We start from the raw sequence: 17,212 nt of genomic DNA on the forward strand, positions 1-17,212 counted from the left end.
CGCCCCCAACCCACCCATTCTTGGGGTTTTAAATCACCTCCATGGAGTACAAAAGCAAGGAAGTCATGATGAACCTTTATAAAACACTGGTTCGGCCACAATTGGAGTATTGTGTCCAGTTCTGGGCACCGCACTTTAGGAAGGATATGAAGGCCTTAGAGAGGATGCAGAGGAGATTTACTAGAATGATTCCAGGGATGTGGGACTTAAATTACGTGGATAGACTGGAGAAGCTGGGATTGTTCTTCTTGGAACACAGAAGGTTGAGAGGAGATTTAATAGAGGTATTCAAAATCATGAAGGGTCTAGACAGAGTAGATAGAGAGAAACTGTTCCCATTGGCGGAAGGATCAAGAACCAGAGGACGTAGATTTAAGGTGACCATAAGACCATAAGAGATAGGAGCAGGAGTAAGCCATTCGGCCCCTCGAGCCTGCTCTGCCATTCAATGAGATCATGGCTGATCTGATTTTTACCTCAACTCCACTTTCCCGCCTTTTCCCCATATCCTTTCACTCCCTTGCTGATCAAAAATTTGTCCAACTCAGCCTTGAATGTATTCAATGACTTAGCCTCCACAGCTTTTTGGGGTAAAGAATTCCAAAGATTCACGACTCTCTGGAAGAAGAAATTCCTCCTCATTTCCGTCTTAAACGGGCGACCCCTTATTCTGAGACTGTGCCCCTAGTTTTAGATTCCCCCTTGAGGGGTAACATCCTCTCAGCATCTACCCTATCAAGTCCCCTCAGAATCTTTTATGTTTCAATAAGATCTCCTCTCATTCTTCTAAACGCCAATGAGTATAGACCCAACCTGTTCAATCTTTCCTCATAAGACAATCCTCCCATACCCGGAATCAACCAAGTGAACCTTCTCTGAACTGCCTCCAATGCAAATATGTACTTCCTTAAATAAGGGCACCAGAACTGTATGCAGTACTCCAGGTGTGGTCTCACCAGCACCCTGTACAGTTGTTGCATGATTTCTCTGCTTTTATACTCCATCCCCCTGGAAATAAAGGCCAATATTCCGTTTGCCTTCCGGATTACCTGCTGCACCAGTATGTTGACTTTTTGTGTTTCATGTACGAGGACACCCAGATCCCTCTGTACCGCAGCATTTTGTAGTATTTCTCCATTCAAATAATATTTTGCTTTTTTATTTTTCCTCCCAAGGTGGATGACTTCACATTTTCCCACATTATATTCCATCTGCCAAATTTTTGCCCATTCGCTTAACCTGTCAGTATCCCATTGCAGACACTTTGTATCCTCATCGCAACTTGCTTTTCCACCTATCTTTGTATCATCAGCAAATTTGGCCACAAGACATTCTGTTCCTTCATCCAGGTCATTGATATATATTATAAATAGTGGAGGCCCCAGCACTGATCCCTGCGGCACCCCACTAGTTACAGATTTCCATTTTGAAAATGACCCTTTTATCCCGACTCTTTGTTTTCTCTTAGTTAGCCAATCCACTATCCATGCCAGTATATTACCCCCAACACCATGAGCTCTTATCTTGTGCAGTAATCTTTTATGTGGCACCTTATCGAATGCCTTTTGGAAATCCAAATATACTGCATCCATTGGTTCCCCTTTATCCGCCCTTCCCGTTACTTCCTCAAAGAACTCTAATAAATTTGTCAGACACGATTTCCCCTTCATAAAACCATGTTGACTCTCCTTGATTGTATTATGAGTCTCCAAATGTCCTGCTACTACTTCCTGAATAATGGATTCGAGCATTTTCCCAATGACAGATGTTAGGCTAACTGGTCTATAGTTACCTGCTTTCTGGCTCACACCTTTCTTGAATAGGGGTGTTACGTTTGCGGTTTTCCAATCCGCTGGGACCTTTCCAGAATCTAGTGAATTCTGGAAGATTACAACCAATGCATTCACTATCTCTGTAGCCACTTCCTTTAAGACCCTCAGATGCAAGCCATCAGGTCCAGGGGAGTTGTCAGCCTTTAGACCCATTAGTTTACCTAGTACTTTTTCTCCAGTGATAGTGATTGTTTTTAGTTCCTCCCTCCCCTTTGCCCCTTGATTTTCTACTATTATTGGTATGTTATTAGTGTCTTCTACTGTGAAGACAGATACAAAATATCTGTTCAATTCCTCTGCCATTTCCTTGTTTTTCATTATTATTTCCCCAGTCACATCTTCTAAGGGACCAATGTTTACTTTATCTACCCTCTTCCTTTTTATATACTTGTGGAAGCTTTTACTGTCAGTTTTTATATTTCTTGCTAGTTTACTCTCATAATTTATTTTCTCCCTCTATTATTCTTTTAGTCATCCTTTGCTGGTTTTTAAAGTTTTCCCAATCTTCGGGCTTACCAGTAATCTTTGCCATGTTGTATGCTTTTTCTTTTAACCTGATACCATCCTTGACTTCCTTAGTTAGCCATGGTTGGTTCACCCTTTTTGTGGAGTCTTTCCTCCTCACAGGGATATATTTTTGTTGCGAGTCATAAAATATATTTTTAAATGTTTGCCACTGCTTATCCACCATCATCCCATCTAATTTGTTTACCCAGTCCACTTTAGCCAATTCGCCCTCATTCCTTTATAATTGCCCTTATTTAAGTTTAATACAGTAGTTTCAGACCCAAGATCCTTGCTCTCAAACTGGATGTGAAATTCTATCATGTTATGATCACTGCTTCCCAAGGGATCCTTTACTTTGAGATCATTAATTAATCCTATTTCATTACCCATTACCAGATCCAAAATGGCCTGCTCCCTGGTTGGTTCCCCGACGTATTGGTCTAAGAAACAGTCCCTAATACACTCAATGAACAACTCCTCAGGGCTACTTTTGCCAATTTGATTTGTCCAATCTATGTGCAAGTTAAAATCGCCCATGATTATTGCATTACCTTTTTTACACCCCCCCCCTTATTTCCTGATTTATATTTTGCCCTACAGTGTAGCTACTGTTAGGGGGGCCTATATACTATTCCCACCAGTGATTTCTTTCCCATGCTATTTCTTACCTCCACCCAAATTGATTCGACATCTTGATCTTCTGAGCCAAGATCATTTCTCACTATTATACCAATTTCATCCTTTATTAACAGAGCTACCCCACCACCACCAGGTGATTGGCAAAAGAACCAAAGGTGATATGGGGAAAAACTTTTTTGCACAATGAGTGGTTAGGATCTGGAATGCACTGCCTGAGGGAGTGGTGAAAGCAGATTCAATCCTGGCCTTCAAAAGGGAACTGGATAAGTACTTGAATCGAAAATATATGCAGGGCTACGGCGATAGGGCGGGGCAGTGGGACTAGCTGGATTGCTCGTGCATGGAGCCGACGTGGACTCGATGGGCCGAATGGCCTCCTTCTGTGCTATAACCTTTCTATGATTCTATAAGGGAATCGAGGAATATAGAGATCGGGCAGGAAAGTGGAGTTGAGGTCGAAGATCAGCCATGATCTGATTGAATGGCGGAGCAGGCATGAGGGGCCGTATGGCCTGCCCCTGCTGCTATTTCTTATGTTCTTATGTTTGACTTGCAGGGTGGATTACGTAGGAATACATTTTAGTAATGCTGAGATCATAGTTATCAAAGCTGAAACGAAATTCAGAGTATAAAGCACCATTTTGTCTTGTCTCTCATTCCCCCCAGTATTTACAAGGGTGTGTTTTAGAATGGGAAGCTATAGTCAGTACAATATAGGGAATCCTGGGGGTCACCATTGACCAGAAACTTAACTGGACCAGCCACATAAATACTGTAGCTACAAGAGCAGGTCAGAAGCTGGGTATTCTGCGGTCAGTGACTCACCTCCTGACTCCCCAAAGCCTTTCCACCATCTACAAGGCACAAGTCAGGAGTGTGATGGAATACTCTCCACTTGCCTGGATGAGTGCAGCTTCAACAACACTCAAGAAGCTCGACACCATCCAGCACAAAGCAGCCTGCTTGATTGGCACCCCATCCACCACCCTAAGCATTCACTCTCTTCACCACCGGCGCACTGTGGCTGCAGTGTGTACCATCCACAGGATGCACTGCAGCAACTCGCCAAGGCTTCTTCGACAGCACCTCCCAAACCCGCGACCTCTACCACCTAGAAGGACAAGAGCAGCAGGCACATGGGAACAACACCACCTGCACGTTCCCCTCCAAGTCACACACCGCCCCGACTTGGAAATATATCGCCGTTCCTTCATCGTCGCTGGGTCAAAACCCTGGAACTCCCTTCCTAACAGCAGTGTGGGAGAACCTTCATCACACGGACTGCAGCAGTTCAAGAAGGTGGCTCACCACCATCTTCTCAAGGGCAATTAGGGATGGGCAATAAATGCTGGCCTCGCCAGTGATGCCCACATCCCATGAACGAATAAAAAAAATATGTAGAATATTCTGTGCTCAGACTAAGTAGCTGGAGAAAACATTTTTCACAGTAAGATAGTAGGTACAGGAGAACGTTCGGCTCATCGTGCCTGTGCTGGCTCTTTGAAAGAGCTGTCCAGCTATCCAATTAGTCCCATTCCTCTGCTCTTTCCCCATTGCCCTGTAAATTTTTTCACTTCAAGTATTTATCCGATTCCCTTTTGAAAGTTACTATTGAACCTGCTTCCACCACCCTTTCAGGCAGTGCATTACAACTCGCTGCGTAAAATAAATGTTTCCTCATGTCGCCTCTAGCTCTTTTGCCCATCACCGTAAATCTGTGTCCTCTGCTTTTTTTTTATTCGCTCTTGGGATGTGGGCATCGCTGGCAAGGCCAGCATTTATTGCCCATCCCTAATTGCCCTTGAGAAGCTGGCAATTAGGGTGTGGTGAAGGTTCTCCCACAGTGCTGTTAGGAAGGGAGTTCCAGGATTTTGACCCAGCAACGAAGGAACAGCGATGTATTTCCAAGTTGGGATGGTGTGTGACTTGGAGGGGAACGTGCAGGTGGTGTTGTTCCCATGTGCCCGCTGCCCTTGTCCTCCCAAGTGGTAGAGGTCGCGGGTTTGGGAGGTGCTGTCGAAGAAGCCTTGTCGAGTTGCTGCAGTGCATCCTGTGAATGGTACACACTGCAGCCACAGTGCGCCGGTGGTGAAGGGAGTGAATGTTTAGGGTGGTGGATGGGGTGCCAATCAAGCGGGCTGCTTTGTCCTGGATGGTGTCGAGCTTCTTGAGTGTTGTTGGAGCTGCACTTGTCCAAGCAAGTGGCGAGGATTCCATCACACTCCTGACTTGTGCCTTGTAGATGGTGGAAAGGCTTTGGGGAGTCAGGAGGTGAGTCACTCGCCGCAGAATACCCAGCCTCTGACCTGCTCTTGTATTTATGTGGCTGGTCCAATTAAGTTTCTGGTCAACGGTGACCCACAGGATGTTGATTGTGGGGGATTCGCCGATGATAATGCTGTTGAATGTCAAGGGGAGGTGGTTAGATTCTCTCTTGTTGGAGATGGTCATTGCCTGGCACTTGTCTGGCGCAAATGTTACTTGCCACTTTTCAGCCCAAGCCTGGATGTTGTCCAGTTTTTGCTGCATGCGGGCACGGACTGCTTTATTATCTGAGGGCTTGCAAATGGAACTGTACACTGTGCAATCATCAGTGAACATCCCCATTTCTGACCTTATGATGGAGGGAAGGTCATTGATGAAGCAGCTGAAGATGGTTGGGCCTAGGACACTGCCCTGAGGAACTCCTGCAGCAATGCCCTGGGGCTGAGATGATTGGCCTCCAACAACGACTACCGTCTTCCTTTGTGCTAGGTATGACTCCAGCCACTGGAGAGCTTTCCCCCTGATTCCCATTGACTTCAATTTTACTGGGGCTCCTTGGTGCCACACTCGGTCAAATGCTGCCTTGATGTCAAGGGCAGCTTATCGACCCTTCTGCCACTAGACACAGTTTCTCCTTATTTAATCTATCAAAACCGTTCATGATTTTGAACACTTCTAATAAATGTCCCCTTAACCTTCTCTGCTCTAAGGAGAACAACTCCAGCTTCTCCAGTCTCTCCACATAACTGAAGTCCCTCATCCCTGGTACCATCCTAGTAAATCTCATCTGCACCCTCTCTAAGGCCTTGACATCCTTCCTAAAATGTAGTACCCAGAATTGGACACAATATTCCAGTTGAGGCCTAACCAGTGTTTTATAAAGGTTTAGCATAACTTCCTTGCTTTTGCACTCTAAGCCTCTATTAATAAAGCCCAGGATCCCATATGCTTTTTTAATAGCCTTCTCAACTTGTCCTGCCACCTTCAAAGATTTGTGTATGTGCACCCCCAGGTTTCTCTTTTCCTGCACCCTTTTTAAAATTGTACTATTTAGTTTATATTACCTTTCCTCGTTCTTCCTGCCAAAATGAACCTTTTCACTCTTGTCTGCGTTAAATTTCATCTGCCCATGTGTCTGCCCATTTCACCAGTCTGTCTGTGGCCTCCTGAAGTCTGTTACTATCCTCCATATTGTTTACTACGTTTCCTTCATTCAAGAATGCTGAAATATGACTTGTACTGAGCTAATAATACAATAGGAATATGCAGATTGATGAGCTCAATAGGTCTCTGATTTTCCTATTTATTTTCAGTATGCATGCTGGAGTTCATAACCTCCATACATGCACATCTTGTCTATGTGTATTGTGGGGATTGTCACAGCAGAGACTTCTATCCCATCCAACATCCGCATGGAGTATTTGGATAGTAATCCGATTGTGAATTCTGGTACAGTTTTCCCCTCCTTAATCCAGGACACATGAAATGAATACTACTGCTCCCTAGCTGAGATGATCAAACTCAGCACAGATGAGGATTGAACCTGGCATGTTCCAAATCTCTGTGAAAGAAAGGGCAAGCTTACATTTGTATAGCACCTTTCACATCTTCAGGACGTCCCAAAACACCTCAGAGCCAATAAAGTACTTTTGAAGTGTAGTCATATGTTATGTAGGGAATCATGGCATCCAACTTAAAGCACCAGCAAGATTCCACAAACGACAGTGAGATAAATGATCAGAAAATCTGTTTTTAGTGATGTTGGTTGAGGGATAAATGTTGGCCAGGACACCAGGAAATTACCCTGCTCTTCGACCATGCCGTGGGATCTTTAACATCCACCTTAGAGGGCAGACGGGGGTCTCGGTTTGACATCTCAAACAACATCTCCAAGAGAACAGCCCCCCCCCCCCCCACCCGAGTGCAGCCCCCCCCCTCAGTACTACACTGCATAGTACAAATCTGAACAGGTGGAATTGTTACTATACAAGGTATCGGTCAACACTCATCTTATCAAAGCAAAGTAAGAAACAACAATCAGCTATGAACGGATCTGATAAATCACAAGTTGCAACATTTATAGAAGTTTCCTTCACAATTAAGTAGCCAATTGCTTTGGAAGAAAGCCTGAAAGGAAGTTTATTGCCATCTGATGCTGTGAAGATAGAATGGTTTATTTCAAAATGAAATAATCCCTATAGCAGGAGTGCATAACACAGCTTAAATTTGAAGATGATGAAAGATTGACCAATGTTTAAACTGGGCCTTTAATTTTCTTTTTGAAATTAATTGATATTCTATTCAGGCTTTTATTTCCTACCTTGTTTGTAGATGCCCTCTCTATTATTCTTTGGTAGTTTGGCCCTATTTTGTTATTTTGTTTTTATAAAGTTCTGCGTGCACTGGGCGTCATCTCTAGATGCCTGTTGAACCTTGTCTCTTCCCCTACCTAGATAGTTGATAAGGAGCAGCCCCTTCACACTTTGGCTGCTCCCCTCTTTCCCTTTGAGTGTCAATCTGCTGGCTTTCCCTGATATCTTGGGTGCTCCAAAGCCTAGTTCAAAGGGTCTATCTTTCTCCTACAGTGTCCAGTTTACTGCATTGTCAATTTTATTATCTTTTTGAGGAATTGTTCATTGTTTATTCCTGCTATTTTTATATTTGCTTTAATCATAAAGTAAAGCTAATATCATAAAAATGAGAAATTGTGCTATAAAAATTATCAGTCAAAGGGTTAGAGGTGGAACAGTTTGCATTTGGTTGATGAAGCTCCATTATTGTCTTACTACAGGAGGGCTTCTGGGAGCTACAATTGTGGACTCTTTGGATACACTCTTCATTATGGGTCTTCAGGAGGAATTTAGAGAAGCCAAAGAATGGGTAGAAAACAACCTGGACTTTAATGTGGTGAGTTTACTGTCTTGAAGTAGATCACCGAGAGGAAACTACTGCAGGTTTCACTCTAGGTTTTATTCAGATATGGAAGTCATAGAATCATAGAATGGTTACAGCACGGAAGGGGGCCATTCGTGCCAACGAGTTCGCGCCAGCTCAATGCAGGAGCAATCCAGCTAGTCCCACTCCCCTGCCCTTTTCCCGTAACCCTGCAAATTTTTTGCCTTCAAGTAGTTATCCAATTCCCTTTTGAAAGCTACGATTGAATCTGCCTACGCCACCGTCTCAGGAAGTGCATTCCAGATCATTACCACTCACTGTGTAAAAAAATTTTTCCTCATGTTGCCTTTGTTTCTTTTGCCAATCACCTAAAATGTGTGTCCTCTGGTTCATGACGTTTCTGCCAATGGGAACAGTTTCTCTCTATCTACTCTGTCTAGACCCCTCATGATCTTGAATACATCTATCAAATATCCTCTCAACCTTCTCTGTTCTGAGAGGAGAACAACCCCAGCTTTTCCAGTCTATCTATGTAACTGAAGGCCTTCATCCCTGGAACCATTCTAATAAATTTTTTCCACACCTTCTCTAAGGCCTTCACATCCTTCTTAAAGTGCGGAGCCCAGAATTGGATACGATACTCCAGCTGTGGCCGAACCAGTGTTTTATAAAGGTTCATCATAACTTCCTTGCTTTTGTACGCTATGCCTTTATTTATAAAGCCCAGGCTCCCCGTATGCTTTTTTAACCGCTTTCTCAACCTGCCCCCCCACCTTCAACGATTTGTGCACATATACCCCAGGTCTTTCTGTTCCTGCACCCCCTTCAGAATTGTACTCTTCAGTTTATATTGCCTCTCCTCGTTCTTCCTATCAAAATGTATCACTTCGTACTTCTCTGCGTTAAATTTCATGTGCCACGTGTCCACCCATTCCACCAGCCTTTCTGTGTCCTCTTGAAGTCTATCGTTATCCTCCTCACTGTTGACTACACTTCCAAGTTTTGTGGCATCTTCAAAATTTGAAGTTGTGCCCTGTACACCTAAGTCCAAGTCATTAATATATATCAAGAAAAGCAGTGGTCCTAGTACTGACCCCTGGGGAACATCACTGTATACCTTACTCCAGTTCCGAAAAACAACCATTCACCACTACTCTCTGTTTCCTATCAATTAGCCAATTTCGTATCCATGCTGCCACTGCCCCTTTTACTCCATGGGCTTCAATTTTACTGACAAGCCGATTACATGGCACTTTATCAAATGCCTTTTGGAAGTCCATATACACCTCATCAACCTCCTCTGTCACCTCATCAAAAAACTCAATCAAGTTACTTAAGCACGATTTGCCTTTAACAAATCTGTGCTGGCTTTCCCTAATTAATCTACACTTGGCCAAGTGACAGTTAATTTTGTCCCAGAATATCGTTTCTAAAAGTTTCCCCAACACAGAGATTAAACTGACTGGCTTGTAGTTGCTGGGTTTATCCTTACACCCTTTTTTGAACAAGGGTGTAACATTTGCAATTCTCCAGTCCTCTGGCACCACCCCCGTATCTAAGGATGATTGGAAGTAGTGGAAATAGATTGCAAATGTAATACTTCAAAAGGGAGAAGGGGATAAACCAGAGGACAATAGACAAGTGAGACTGACATCAGGGGCATGATTTAGACCTCGAGCCGGGAAGGGAGCTGGGCATGAAAGATTTTTTGGTGCAAAACCAGATGAGGTCAACAAATTTTTACTTCCGGGCTTTGTGTCCGGCAGCCAGCCTTATTGGCAGGCTGGCTGGCTTTAGGGCGGGCAGGCCTACAGTAGCAGGCCGCTGCTGGGGATCGGAGGGAGGGTGGGTTCATGGGCTGGGAAGGACATTAGGGGGGGAACCGGGAGGCAGCGATCCGGGTCGGGGGGGATGCCGGGGAGGACATCAGAGGACCGGGGAGAAGATCACGGGCTGGGAGGTGGCTGGAGGAGGGGGCGGGGAGGAGATCATGGGGGCCATGAGGTGGCGATTAGGGTGGGGGGAGGGCCGGGAGGTGGCAATTTGGGGGGTGGGGGGAGGTGCCGATCAGGGGTTGGGGGGGGGAGGTGGAGGACACATGGGCCAGGAGGTAGCTAGAGGGGCCGGGGGCTGGTTAGCCGGGGTGGGGGGGGGGGGGGCAGGAGGTGGTGATCGTTAGGGGGGGGTGTGGGAAGGACATCGGAGGACAGGGGATAAGATCACGGGCTGGGAGGTGGCTAGATTGGGGGGGCGGGGGGGAGGAGATCATGGGGGCCGGGAGGGGCGGGGTGGGGTGTGGAGGCCGGGTTGGGGGGTGGAGATCAGGGGACAAGATCGGGGGGGCCAGGAAGTGGAGATCAGGGGGCCAGGGAGGTGATCCGGGGCCGGGGAGAAGATCATAGGCCTGGAGGTGGATATCAGCGGGTGTGTGTGGGGGTGCAGGGTAGATCGCGGGCTGGGAGGTGGACATCTGGGGGTCTGATGCCGGGACTTGGAGATCGGAGGTCGCTCGAAGAAGTTAGAGATTGGAAGACAAGATCAGAGGTCAGGTGAAGAGTTGGAGTTAGGCGGGGCTGGGCGGTGGCTGATCATGGGGTCTTGTCGGCCAGGTGAGCTCGTGGGCCTGGAAGAAGCACTCCTGCTCCTCCGGGCCCACAAGCAGAGCAATAGAGGCACTCACCTCATGGATACGGCCTTTCCCGCCTGCTTTCACCTGACATGAATCAGAAGCGATGGGAAATCTGAACGGGTAAAGTTAAATTCATTTAAGCTTTCCAGTAGACAAAGAATTAAGTACCTCAGCTATTTCAATGAGGTACATTGCCCCTTTAAGTATCGGCCCACCAGCTTTAAGTGGGGGTGGGACTTCCTGGTGTCTGTTGTGCACACGCATACAAACCTGCCTAGGTTAAACTCAGAAATGGGCGCGTTGGAACCGGGATGCAGTCCCACTCTAAAAAGCTGTTATTTTAACCTCCCAACCTACCCAGTGGGAAATGTTTAAAGAAACATTTAACGTGATAACAGAATCTGTTTATACCCCTGAGGGGCAAGAACTCTATTTGCTAAAAAAAACAGCCATGGACAACTAAAGAGGTAAGGGACAGTATAAGACATAAGGAAAGGGCATACAAAAAGGCAAAAAATGACACAGATCCTGGCGAATGGGAAAGATACAAAGATCAACAAAGGGTCACAAAACAGATAGTAAGGGCTACAAAAAGAGAGTATGAAAAGAAACTCGCAAGGGATATCCAAACCAATACGAAGAACTTTTATAGTTACATTAGGAAAAATAGGGTGGTCAGGAACAATGTTGGCCCCTTAAAAACTGAAAGTGGGGATATTGTCATTGACAATGGGGAAATGGCGGACATGGTGAACAATTACTTTGCGTCAGTATTTACAGTAGAAAAAGAGGATAGCATGCCGGAAATCCCAAGAAAACTTATATTGAATCGGGGACAGGGACTTGATAAAGTTAACATAAGTAAAGCAACAGTAATGAAAATAATAGCACTAAAGAATGACAAATCCCCAGGACCAGATGGTTTCCATCCCAGGGTTTTAAAGGAAGTAGGTGAGCACATTGCGGATGCCCTAACTATAATCTTTCAAAGTTCTCTAGATTGGAAAATTGCACATATCACTCCGCTTTTTAAGAAAGGAGAGAGGGAAACCGGGGAATTATAGGCCAGTTAGCCTAACATCTGTTGTGGGGAAAATGCTGGAGTCTATAATTAAGGATAGGGTGACTGAACACTGAGAATTTTCAGTTAACGAGGGAGAGCCAACATGGATTTGTGAAAGGTAGGTCGTGCCTGACAAACCTGATTGAATTTTTTGAAGAGGTGACTAAAGTAGTGGACAGGGGATGTTATTTATATGGACTTCCAGAAGGCATTTGATCAGGTCCCACATAAGAGACTGTTAGCTAAGATAGAAGCCCATGGAATTGAGGGAAAAGTACGGACTTGGTTAGGAAGTTGGCTGAGCGAAAGGCGACAGAGAGTAGGGATAATGGGAAGGTACTCACATTGGCAGGATGTGACTAGTGGAGTCCCGCAGGGATCTGTCTTGGGGCCTCAATTATTCACAATATTTATTAACAACTTAGATGAAGGCATAGAAAGTCTCATATCTAAGTTTGCCGATGACACAAAGATTGGTGGCATTGTAAGCAGTGTAGATGAAAACATAAAATTACAAAGCGATATTGATAGATTAGGTGAATGGGCAAAACTGTGGCAAATGGAATTCAATGTAAACAAATGTGAGGTCATCCACTTTGGATCAAAAAAGGATAGAACAGGGTACTTTCTAAATGGTAAAAAGTTAAAAACAGTGGATGTCCAAAGGGACTTAGGGGTTCAGGTACATAGATCATTGAAGTGTCATGAACAGGTGCAAAAAATAATCAAGAAGGCCAATGGAATGCTGGCCTTTATATCTAGAGGACTAGAGTACAAGGGGGCAGAAGTTATGCTGCAGCTATACAAAACCCTGGTTAGACCGCACCTGGAGTACTGTGAGCAGTTCTGGGCACCGCACCATCGGAAGGACATATTGGCCTTGGAGGGAGTGCAGCGTAGGTTTACTAGAATGATACCCGGACTTCAAAGGTTAAGTTATGAGGAGAGATTACACAAATTGGGGTTGTATTCTCTGGAGTTTCGAAGGTTAAGGGGTGATCTGATCGAAGTTTATAAGATATTAAGGGGATCAGATAGGGTGGATAGAGAGAAACTATTTCCGCTGGTTGGGGATTTTAGGAGTAGGGGGCACAGTCTAAAAATTAGAGCCAGACCTTTCAGGACCGAGATTAGAAAACATTTCTACACACAAAGGGTTGTAGAAGTTTGGAACTCTCTTCCTCAAACGGCAGTTGATACTAGCTCAATTGCTAAATTTAAATCTGAGATAGATAGCTTTTTGGCAACCAAAGGTATTAAGGGATATGGGCCTACGGCAGGTATATGGAGTTAGATCACAGATCAGCCATGATCTTATCAAATGGCGGAGCAGGTACGAGGGGCTGAATGGCCTACTCTTGTTCCTATGTTCCTATGTACCCATTCTTGGGGGTTAAAATTACTCCAAAGTGGTGGGTAAGCTTCCTGAGGCTATAATACAGGATAAAATACTTGCCTTGAAAGCCATGGATTAATTAAGGAGAGCCAGTCTGGCAAATGTCATGACTGGAAATTTTTTATGGAGTTCTTTGAGGAAATAACAGAATGTATTGACAAAAGAAATACAGTAAATGTGTATAGATTTTCACACAATTTAGAAAATGTGATTAATTTTAGTGTGCCAGTGATGAAGAAGGTTGATAATGAGTCCAATAATAGAAGCACTGGTCAAGCAAACTGCTCTGGCCTGGATGATGTTGAGCTACTTGAGTGTTGTGGGGCTGCACCCGTGCAGGTAGGTGGTGAGTATTCAATCACATTCCTGACTTGAGCCTTGTAGATGTTGGAGAGGCTTTGAGGGATCAGGAGATGAGCCACTTGTCGCAGAATACCCAGCCTTTGCCCTGTTGTTTTAGCCACGGTGTTGATATGACTGCTCTCGCTCAGCTTCTGGTCAGTGAAGACATCCAATATGTTGATAGTTGGGAACTTGGCTATGGTAGTGCTGTTGAAGGTCATGGGGAGATGGCTGAGTGTTCTCTTGTTTGAGATGGTCATTACCTTGCACTTATGTGGTGCGGATATTACTTGCCACATGTCAGTCCAAGTCTGGATGTTATCCAAGTCTTGCTGAAGGCAGGCATGGGCTGATCCTTTGTCAGAGGAGTTGTGAATGAATCTGAACACTGTGGAATCATCAGCAAATGGCCCCACCTATGATGAAGGGAATGTCATTGATGAAGCAACTGATGATGGTTGAGCCGAGGATGCTTCCCAGAGAAACTTCTGCATTGATGTCCTGCGGCTGTGCTGACTGGCTTCTGACAACCACAACTGTCTTTCTTTCCATCAGGTATGACTCCAGCCTCTGGACTGTGTTCCCTTTGACTCCCATTGATTTTAGATTTGCTAGGGCTCCTTAGTGTCATATTTGGTCAAATGCTGCCTTGATGTTGAGGGCAGCAACTGTCACCTCTCCTTTGACATTCAGCTCTTGCGTCCATGTTTGGATCAAGGCTGTGATGAGGTCTGCATCCGAGTGGTTCTGGCGGAACCTGGACTGGATGTTGGTGTGCGGGTTTTGGTGAGTAGATATTGCTTAGTGGCACTATTTTTGACTTGTCCTATCATTTTAGTGATGATTGAGAAGAGGCTGAACGGACGTTAATTGATCTGGTTAGATTTATCTTGTGTTTTGTGGATAGGACATATCTAGGCAATCATCCACCGTGTTAGCTAGATTACCAGTGTTATATCTGTACTTGGAACAGCTTGGCTGGAGAAGTAGCTGGCTCTGGTGCACAGTTCCTCAGCACTACACCCGGAATGTGGTCAGGGCACATGACCTTTGCTGCGTCCATTGCACTTAGCTGCTTCTTAATGTCACGTGAAGTGAACTGAATGTGCTAGATACTGGTACCTATGATGATGGGGACCTTGGGTAAAGGCCCAGTAGGATCACTCAGCACTTTTGGCTGAAGACACTAGCAAACACATCAGCCTCATCTGTTGCACACACGTGCTGGGATCCACCATCTTCACACATGGGGATGTTCATGGTGCAACCTCCTCCGGTTAGTTGCCTGGTTGTCAACCACCGTTCTCGACGATGTGACAGGACTACAGAGCTTTGTTCTGATGTATTTGTTATGTCATCATTTAGCTTTTTTTATAGCCTGCTGTTTTTGGTGTTTAGCATGCAGGTAGCCCTGTGTAGTAGCTTCATTAGGTTCAGAACTCATCCTAAGGTATGTCTGGTACTGCTTCTGGCATGCCTTTCTGCATTTCGCATTGAACCAGAATTGGTCTCCTGCCTTGATGATGATCAAGAAGCGAGGAATGTGCTAGGCAACGAGGTTACAGATTGGTTTGCAGTTTTGTTACTGGCCTACATCTTCTCATAGATGTCCAGTTTTGGGCTGCTGTTTCTGTCCTTAATCTGTCCCATTAGCATGGCGGTAATGCCACACTACAAGAGAAAGCCAATCACCTCCCTGACCTTCAGCGGCACAATATTGACAAATTCCCCACCTTCAACATCGAGGGGGTCACTGTTGATCAGAAGTTTAACTGGACCAACAATATCAACACATGGCTACAAGAGCAGGGCAGACTCTGGGTACTCTGACTCCTCAAAAACCTCTCCACCATCTACCAGACTCAAGTCAGGTGTGCATTGAAATACTCACCACTCGCCTGAATGGATGCATTCACACTCAAGAAGATCAACATCATCCATGAGAGAAGTCTGCTTGATCTCCAGCCATGCCACAAGACTATCCACTACAGGTGCATTGTGGCTGCAGCATGTACTATCCACAGGATGCAATGCAGCAACTCACCAAGTTTGCTTTAACAGCATCTCCCAGCCCTATGACCTCAACCACCAAGAAGGACAAGAGCAGCAATATCACAGGAGCACCATCATCTCCAAGTTCCCCTCAAGTCACGCACCAACCTGACATTGACGTATATCACACAGTTCCTTCATCGTCGCGAGGTCAGTATCCTGAAATTCCCCACCTGACATCATCATGAGGCCACTGTCACCATATGGACTGCAGCGGTTAAAGAAGAGTCAGCATCACCTCAGGGCAAGATGCGATGAACAATAAATGCAGATTTGCCAGCGTCACCTGCATCCTGTGAGTGAATTTAAAAAAGAGATGTTTGTTTTGCAACTGTAGTGAACCCAGTTTGCAACATAGTTGAGGATGCAAGTGACTGGTGCACCTGATTGTGCTCCTGAAGTATTCTTTGTTTCATAGTTTTCCCCATAAGATTGCAACCATGAAGTGATACTAGCTCAATTGCTAAATTTAAATCTGAGATAGATAGCTTTTTGGCAATCAAAGGTATTAAGGGATATGGGCCAAAGGCGGGTATATGGAGTTAGATCACAGATCAACCATGATCTTATCAAATGGCGGAGCAGGCACGAGGGGCTGAATGGCCTACTCCTGTTCCTATGTTTCTAATATTACATAGAATTACATAGAATTTACAACTCAGAAACAGGCCATCCAGCTCAACTGGTCCATGTCGGTGTTAATGCTCCACATGAGCCTTCTCCCACCATACTTCATCTAACCCTATCTTTAGATCAATCTAAAGGATTTGGGTTCCTTGTACATGAATCACAGAGTCAACATGCAGGTACAGCAAGCAAGTAGGAAGGCAAATGGTATGTTAGCCTTTATTGCAAGGTGGTTGGAGTATAAGAGTAAGGACGTCTTGCTGCAATTATATAGGGCTGTGGTGAGACCACACCTGGAGTACTGCGTACAGTTTTGGTCTCCTTACCTAAGGAAGGATATACTTGCCTTGGAGGGGGTGCAACGAAGATTTAACTAGATTGATTCCTGGAATGAGAGCGTTGTCCGACGAGGAGAGATTGAGTAGAATGGGCCTGTATTCTCTGGAATTTAGAAGAATGAGAGGTGATCTCATTGAAACATATAAAATTCTTAGAGGGCTTGACAGGGTAGATGCTGAGAGGTTGTTTCCCATGGCTGGAGAGCCCAGAACTGGAGGCCATAGTCTCAAGATAAGGGACCGGCCATTTAGGACCGAGGAGAGGAAAGATTTCTTCACTCAGAAGGTTGTGAATCTTGGAATTCTCTACCATAGAGGGCAGTAGATGCTCAGTTGTTGAGTGTATTCAAGACTGAGATCGATGGATAGTTGGACACTAAGGGAATCAAGGGATATGGGGATCGGGCATGAAAGTGGAGTTGAGGTCGAAGATCACCCATGATCTGATTGAATGGCGGAGCAGGCTTGAGGGGCCACATGGCCGACACCTGCTTCAATTTCTTATGTTTTTTCTAATGTTCTAATCATAGAAGCATAGAAGTTTACAACATGGAAACAGGCCCTTCGGCCCAACATGTCCATTTCGCCCAGTTTATACCACTAAGCTAGTCCCAATTGCCTGCACTT

The 17,212-nt window shown here is 45.1% G+C and overlaps 1 protein-coding gene across 2 annotated transcripts in view; it reads left to right on the top strand.

Annotated features, from left to right (window-relative positions):
* The window catches only part of LOC137342759 (mannosyl-oligosaccharide 1,2-alpha-mannosidase IA-like), a 325,275-nt gene that overhangs the window by 62,650 nt on the left and 245,413 nt on the right, over window positions 1-17,212 (top strand). For both annotated transcript variants that reach the window (XM_068006938.1, XM_068006937.1), the window contains exon 3: window positions 8,035-8,150. In XM_068006938.1, the coding sequence (XP_067863039.1) occupies window positions 8,035-8,150 (116 nt within the window). The remainder of the gene's footprint in view (window positions 1-8,034; window positions 8,151-17,212) is intronic.

This window comes from Heptranchias perlo, chromosome 26 (assembly GCF_035084215.1).
Source record: "Heptranchias perlo isolate sHepPer1 chromosome 26, sHepPer1.hap1, whole genome shotgun sequence".
In the NCBI taxonomy this organism is placed as follows: Eukaryota; Metazoa; Chordata; class Chondrichthyes; order Hexanchiformes; family Hexanchidae; genus Heptranchias; species Heptranchias perlo.